Below are 8323 nucleotides of genomic sequence, written 5' to 3'. Positions count from 1 at the left end.
GGTTTGTCGCGTCAAAGGGATCTGTTGCCGAGTGATCTCCTTCTCAATAATACCTCCATGGTAGGATCAGAGTAGGATCAGAGCTTTCGGTTGTGCGACGACGCGACGCTAGAACGGAATCACTCATGCGTGACCGTCCTACTTGGCGTCCTGCGTTCTCTGCATACGTAGATTTGGCCAAATTGCGTTCCACAATGACGTCATTACCTTCTACGTCCTACCGTCGTCATGCAATAGAAAGCTCCTCTAAACCACCAAGCTACAACTGTCCTCATAATAAAATTACTGATAGTTGTGCAGTTTGCTATTACCATCACTGTTTTAATTTTTTTTTATTATGCAATGTTATTAGTCCTATATGTGTAATTTCTGAATTACATTTGAAAAGTAGATTTTAGAGGATAGACAATCCAAGGCTTAATGATAATGAAGAGAGAAGAAGTTTTAATCCATTTTTTAACTAGTATCATCGAAATGGTTAAAATAAAAAAGCTAGATTCCGGAGGAAAAAAACTGATATGTTGTACAACTGATTTTTTTAAAGAAATAAAAAGCATATTTGACCGAATGAGCCGTTAAATGAGATATAGTTTTTTTATTTAATATTTAAAAACTGGGGGGGGGGGGTGTAGAAAATGGATGGTTACGCCCATTTTCCCCAGGTTTTAAATATTCAAAAATCTGTATCTCATTAACCGCTCCTGGGTTTTTCGTCGAATATGCTTTGTGTCGCAGAAAAATCAGTTGTGTACAACATTTCATTTTTTTTCCTCCGGAGCCTTTCTGTATAACACGAGCTTTTGTGAGATTGATTCAGATTATATTTCACTCTCACCTTTACATTCAGCTTATTCAATATAGGCCCTGGGGACGACGTTATCTCCTTTAATCCATCTTCATTGATGCTGAAAGTCAACTTTACCCCTGCTGAGATAACTGACCTGTCCGATGTTGGCCAAACAGAGCTTCGGGTATCGAAGATATTCTCGCCCTTATCAACGTTCCTCAATACTGAAGAAACATAGTAAATTAGGTACGGTCCACAAAGTATGCATACTATATATAAATCTGAGACAAATAGTTGTCTGAAATAAAAATTGTACTATTTCATAGGCCTCGTTATTAAATAACTAATGAGTAATTGTTAGCGTAAGCCTATGTATCTCCTAATAGAGCAGCAAATCTCGGTCGATTTAGCTGATTTTAGCAACTATGTCCTCGTTCAGATCATGTTCAGATTCATTGCTTTTCTCATTATTTTCGGTAGGTCTGGTCGAAGGGCAGCCGCAGCGTTAACTTAGCGCACCTTCTTTTGAAAAAAATGTCGTTTATTACTTAACGGTCCGTATGCACGAGGATTATCCCATGGATAGACAAACCAATCGTTATCACTGTATGAGTATATTTAAACAGGAAGTCATGAACAAGAATGTAAAATTAAGCCTATGATGATGATGATGATGACGATAATGATAATGATAATAATAATAATAATAATAATAATAATAATAATAATAGAATAATGATTATGATGGTGTAGATATGATGATAATTATACTATATGATGATAATGATGATGATGATGATGATGATGATGATGATGATGGTGATGATGAAGATGAAGAGGAGGAGGAGGATGTAGCTGATGTAAGAGAATAATGGTTATGTGAACATTTCGTTCGAAACAAAAATTATTATTTTTAATATAGACCTACACTTAGTATTTCAAATAGAAAAAAAAACCATATAATTAATTTTGACAATTCAATGTCGTACGCATGTGTTCTTACTAATTTCGGTTAATTCAACGAATTAGTTGAAACAAAGTCAATATACATTGCAACCAACTCACCAAGGAAGTGTCCAGTCCTTGCTTTCTCGACTACTCGAACATGCCTTGCGCCCACAGGGATAGTTGTAATCACATAGGCATCTGGCAATATAAACACAATTGGCAGACACGAGTAATAATAAATCGAATTAAATACGTCTGTAATTCGTCTGCTGTTTAATATTTTTGAGAGAGTAGCAAGCTAAGCTTTAGCCTAAGCCGGACATAATTTGATGTGCTGTATATGGCTATCTTTCAAATAGATCGAATCACAGAATCACAATCATAATCGTTAAGTTGAAACATAGTGGAACATAAATATTTTTAATTAATACTTAGAGAGAGCATTCCTATTCATTTGTAATGAAATTATAATTTGATAGCGTTTTTATTTTAATACACGCTACCGTAATCAATGTTGCTTCGGCTTGTGGCAGTATGGTTTTTCCGTTAAAAGAAATTGTTTTCATGCTGTTTTTGATTTCTGTTAGCCTACAATTATTCTTTGCTTTATGTGAGTAAATATTATAATTATTATTTTCTGAAATTTAATCTAAATTATGAAGCGAATTTTGTTGCTAAACTGACCAATCGGCCATGTTTGTTTTGGTCACGTGGCCTAACTTATTGCAAATTAACGCACTCTGGTTTACGTTTTAGGCAAAGTCTTTTTACGAACCAGCCGATTGAAAATAATAATTAACCAAAAATCGTTGTCAACGAAACGAACCAGACAAATACGGCAATTGATTATCAAGTATCAGTATCAAGGAGATAATACAAAAATATTTGAATTAGCATATTGATATAATATAACATTTAATAATTTATATTACTTACTCTTTTTCATTTTTTTCTTGAATGCTATTTTTGTCGTTGAACACGTTTCATTTGTACCCTGACATACGCCGCAACTGTCAACCTTCGCCTGTGATCCTATAACGTTATCACAACCAAGTTTCTAAGCGGTTTAAAATATACACAAATTAAAAAAAATCCTTTGTATATAATACAACTTTATCAACTGTATAATAGTGATAAATATAATATGAATATACATGTTAATGTATTACGATGTTTTCGAAAAAAAATATATATATAATGATAATAAAGAAAATTTCTCCTTAAAAGATAATTGAGGACTCACAAAACAATAGGTTATAGTATAGGTTTAAAATAATATTAGTAATAAGATCCATAATAGTAATAATAATAATAATAATAATAATAATTTCAGTCATTTGTTAAGGGAATAAAGGTATTTACCGTGCATTCTCCATTGATACAAATAGATGATGGACTGTCATAGGAACAAAAAGTACCATCTGGGACTGGTCCGCTGACAACCACTTCCCCAGACATTGGGGGCTTATTAGGAACACACTTCAACAAACATTGCTCAGATTCTAAGTATAAAGATAATCACCTTGATTCTATTTTCTTCATGGTTTGGTAAATTAAAGATAAAAGAGAGCCTCCTAGCCCAACCTATCATGTCGGGGCCTGAGGTGTACGACAAGCCAGCTCATTACTGACATTGCTCGTCTTGAACTGCGATAGTCGTCCTGTTTTAATAAAATAATTAGTACAGCTCAGCTGTACTCTCTATGTACTCCATTTATGTCACAACGCCAAGGAACATGGTATTAGCGCTATACAAATCCTTGTTGATTGGTGGATTGATTTATTGATTGATTGATTGATTGATTGATTGATTGATTTATTGATTGATTGATTGATTGATTGAGGCCTATATTATATCAAGCCACGTGCTGAAAATTATATAGCTATATACAACTTTTAATATTGTAAATATATTTTTTCCAACCCCCTCAAAATATCAACTAACCATTTTCAGCAACTGCTGGTATCAATACCTGATTTTTCTCTCTGCATAGTTCGGCTCGAAGATCAGTTTTTACGCCATCACATAGCTTAAAAAATATATTAATATTCTGTTGTAAGTCTAGATGCTTTATTTTCGTTTTGTAATACAGGAATGCAGACGCTATTCGCACCTCAATATACAATGCGTTTCTTGTTCTTCTAAAGTAGTAATAATATTTCCGGTTTTGTGTCTCTAACATTAATTTCTATACATCATTGTACTAAGATTTTTACCATATTTCTAATTTATCGTGGCATTATCATTACCATTGAAAATAGGACAATTAAACTGTCTCCTCTAGTTGTTTAGGCCATAAAGTAGCATATACTGAGACCTGAAGCCTACCGTATAATCAATGAGGCTAACCATTGAGACAATTGGGACAGTCCCACACAATTTTTCTAACGAGTCCACAAAGCATGGGTCCACATTTAAAAATGGGTTCAAATTATGCAGTTGTATGCATAAAGTAAGTTCACTTTTTGAAAAATGGGTCCAGATTTCTCACATTTAATCTAAAATGGGTAATATTTTTAGAAAATGGGTCCAGATTTCATATATTTGCGTAAAATAGGTCCACATTATTTGAAGTTATGCGTAAATTGGGTCCACAGAATTGTCCCGCACAGTTTGAAAATCCTGGCCACGGCATTGTGTATAATACCTACGGAATAAAGTCCTTTACCCAGGGAACAATTAAATATACCGGAACTGAAGTAGTCCTAACTACATTAAATATTAAAAGGAAATCGTAAATTATCTAACAAACCTGAACATTGCAAGTCGTGTACTCTATATTATCTCCTTCGCAGTATTTACCTCCATTTTTAGGTCTACAAAAAACAACAAAATATAAGTATAATTCAACAGCTCGAGCAAAAATAGAATGTTAAATAAATGATTTAACTTACATGTTATTAATAGTGTGTACGGACGGAAAGAACACTGTATTTATGATAAAACTACATGAGATTTACATATATGCCACATATAGGCATGCATCCACACATATACATATATAAATAATCATATAATTGTAGAAAATGTGCTCGAACAAAACAAAAGGTTATGCAAAGATAATCGAAAGCCTAGCAACAAAAACGGATTCCCTCACAAAGCACACTCCAGCGGTCGCATCTGAAAACATAATGAAGTCAGTTATCTGACGCATACAAATATCGTTGTTGTTTACATGAATTTTCCACTCTACTCATCGAAGTGAATTGATAGGGGTTGTTTCTAAATTGTAATGCATAGGCACATCATGACTATATGTGGTCATACAACAGTTGGAGTGGTTGGGCGCAGCGGTTGCGTATCGGTATCTCAACCTCGAGTTCGGGGGTTCGAACCTTCGCTGTGCACTTTACCTACGTCTGTCTATCTCTCTCTCCACCAAGGAGTATAAATAGGTACCGGTACCCAGTGGTTCACTGCCGGGAAGGAAAAAATGCGGCGTGGAAAGGAACTAGCCACCATACCACATAATGCAGAGGCTTTGTACGATGGGCTAACAGCTCATTCACCTACGTTCTGGACAGAACTGCTTTGTTCACATTATGACATTCTGTGACAGATATCTGTGATTTGCCCATATTTATATGGAAACGATGTTGCTATATCACCACCATACTATGGGCATGAATAATCCAATGGCACGTCCATTATATGGGCAAATTACAGGTGGCTTAATATTTTAATATTAGAACACTTACTCCGGATTTGTACACTTTCTGCTCCTACTGGATATGCCTACTCCGCATGATACGGAACACTCGGTGAGTTTACTCCAGTCCGTCCATCCACCATCCACACCGTTTTTCTTAGGTTGCTTCTTGGTAGAGTCGACGCACTTTCCACGAATGCACCACTGGCAGACAAGAAAAATCAGAAATATCCCAAATTTGTTTTGAATATACAAACATATATTATAGACTTTACATACATTTAAAACGAATATAGAAATAATTAAGTATCAGACACCAAACCAAGTGCCGATTATCCTGTCATAAAGAAGACAATAAAGTTCTGTAGGCCTACAGATTACGGTATCGAATTTTCCTTGACAAATGAAACTATGGTAGGCTTATGCCTATAATATTTAGTCAAGTTCCTATAATAAATGGTCATGTTGTGGTGTCATCATGACCAAATTTAGGCTGTCACATGTTTTTGTCAAATACAATGTCGATAGTCCGGACCGTGCTTATTTAATATAACATAAATAATATAAAAGCTTAATTATTATTAGTCTAAACTTTATTATGTTTATATGATATTAAATTCAATAAATGTCTCGGTGGAAAAAAAAAACATAATAGACCTAGTAACCGTTTAGGTTTTCTGACTATTGATTAAGGACATTGTATTGTTTGTTTAATTTTTTGCATACATAAAAAATGAAATACAATTTTTTCAAAAATAGCCAAACAGAATATACCGTAACAACTAGTGTGAATGTTTTGACAAAAAAAAATGGGAGTCACTTATTTTTAACATTATACTCAAATTCAATACTGAGTTTTATATATTTTGATATTCCAAAAACAATCCAATGGCATACTTTTATTCAATTGCATTGTAGGTACTACTGATAATAATTGTATGTGTTACCTTGTTCTCTCTGCATACTGTACCCTCTAAAGGCGGAACATTTTTATGTAAGCAGAAATACGGATTATCCATTTTACTACACCACAGCGTTTTGCATAACATATTGCCAGTTGCAAACTAGAAAATATCATATAATACGTATAAAACTAAATATAAATAGATATCGTTTAAATACTAAAATACCTTAAAACGTCGAACTTCTAAAGATTCTGTTGTAATAAATAATAATAATAATAATAATAATAATAATAATAATAATAATAATAATAATAATAATAATAATAATAATAATAATAATAATAATAATAATAATAATAATAGTGTAGTTTTATATATAGCACATATCCATTTGATGTAAGATGTCCCGGGCGCTTGATATGTGGACTAGGAACTCGATCAATGACTTTCTTCGCCCCTAAGGGTCCCTTCGTGTCTGTGTTACGTTTATGTTACGCTTGCAAACCCTTACACAAAAGACAGCATGATTAGGTAATTGACAATTTAATGCCGTAATAGATCTCGATCGCAGCATGTTGAACAACACATACCGGTATCTAAGCGGGCAGGTAACAAAAATCCCTAAAAAGACTGGGGACACTTTTTAAATGTATAATAATCAGACCCCAGAGGGCGGTAGGCAGGGTCTGACATAAATCACTTTCCTCGTTTTGGTAGAAAGGAGCTTTTACTTTACTATCTATATTACGTTATCCATTGAACAGCTTGAGAGTAGGTCTAATTTGGAATACTTAATTTTGAATGACGTTGGTTATCAAAAGTGGATTGAATGATTGAAGAATAATGTCGAAAGTAGATGTACTTTTGGATTTAACTTATAGGCCTAACATTGAACACTTTTCATTTACGATAAATGCATGGACTGGAAGTAGGCCTACAGGTATTAACATACTTTCTTTTACTATTAACATATGATCAAAGGCTATCGTTAAGCCCAGGGGGCACGGTTAGGCTTCGGTGGCACGTGTGCTTACGATATCATCGTCCACCAAGATATATGACTATTCTCCAGAGGTAAGACAAACAATGTAGATAAAATGCCATGCCTAAGGATATAATAAATGATGGCCAGCGAAGGCTTTTGAACTTCTGAGAGTGGACCTCAAAGTTCACAGGCGTCTACTTTATAGAGGGCGTTTACCAATAAAGAGGAATCTGAACTGAGGTTTTATACTTTAATGTAGGTTAGGCCTACTGAGTATTGAACCGGAGAAAGAAGTTTTGGCTCACCTTTCAACACGTGTATAATGTAATGTATTATAAGGTATGATAAAATGAAAAAAAGGGAAAAAAGAAATACAGAAAGAGAGAAAGAAAAAAGATTCCTAGATAGGACACCGATCGGACAGTATTGTTACGACTAAAAACAAGTAACCATTGATGTAGACTTACAGCAGTTAGGTCTTATAGTTAGCATGTAATTAGTATCGATGGTTTCAAATGACTAGGCCTTTTACCCCTCCCCTCCTCCTTCGTTAGAGGAAGTTGTCAAAACTCGGGGAGAAAAAAAATAACACGTACATTTCAGAAGGCTGAAAACCAGTGGGAGATTCGGTGGGGGGAGGGAAGCTAGTCTCTGCCCCCGGCACCCACTAAATTTTTCTAAATTAAAAAAAAAAAATAAAAAAATATCTATTTAATTTTGAGTCTACCCCAACCATGATGGGGCTGAGGTAGTATAGACCCTCCATCCGTGGAAGTCCCTTTCTGGGCCCCCACTATTTCATATTAATGGATCCAGAACTGAATTTTTTACACGTTTTCAGAATATAAAATCCCCCTAAATCTTTTCCGAGTGGATCTGAGCTACTTCCCACCACTCCCACTTATGTTCTCGGCAGGTCGCCTCCCTTGTTGGGATCGACCTCTACCGTCGGCTAAAATCCACATTAAGAAATGTATCATCCTTAGGGGTCATCCATTTTCATCATTTTCATGAGAGTACAAATCATACTCTTTTTGCTAACCCCCCC

The 8323-nt window shown here is 34.7% G+C and overlaps 1 protein-coding gene across 1 annotated transcript in view; it reads right to left on the bottom strand.

The window, feature by feature from the left end:
• Positions 1–8323, bottom strand: part of LOC117125109 (A disintegrin and metalloproteinase with thrombospondin motifs 3-like) — a 40285-nt gene that overhangs the window by 4443 nt on the left and 27519 nt on the right. The window contains exons 7-14 of the mRNA XM_033271502.1: positions 6333–6449; positions 5435–5589; positions 4489–4552; positions 3681–3765; positions 3098–3237; positions 2672–2792; positions 1853–1933; positions 836–1011 (exon numbers count right to left, since the gene is read on the bottom strand). Coding sequence (XP_033127393.1) covers positions 836–1011; positions 1853–1933; positions 2672–2792; positions 3098–3237; positions 3681–3765; positions 4489–4552; positions 5435–5589; positions 6333–6449 — 939 coding nt within the window. The remainder of the gene's footprint in view (positions 1–835; positions 1012–1852; positions 1934–2671; positions 2793–3097; positions 3238–3680; positions 3766–4488; positions 4553–5434; positions 5590–6332; positions 6450–8323) is intronic.

This window comes from Anneissia japonica, unplaced genomic scaffold (assembly GCF_011630105.1).
Source record: "Anneissia japonica isolate Jap-2015-1 unplaced genomic scaffold, ASM1163010v1 scaffold9_len2422644_cov172, whole genome shotgun sequence".
Lineage (NCBI taxonomy): Eukaryota > Metazoa > Echinodermata > Crinoidea > Comatulida > Comatulidae > Anneissia > Anneissia japonica.
The sequence above is the reverse complement of the archived record's forward strand: the minus strand, read 5'-3'. Positions and strand labels throughout refer to the sequence as shown.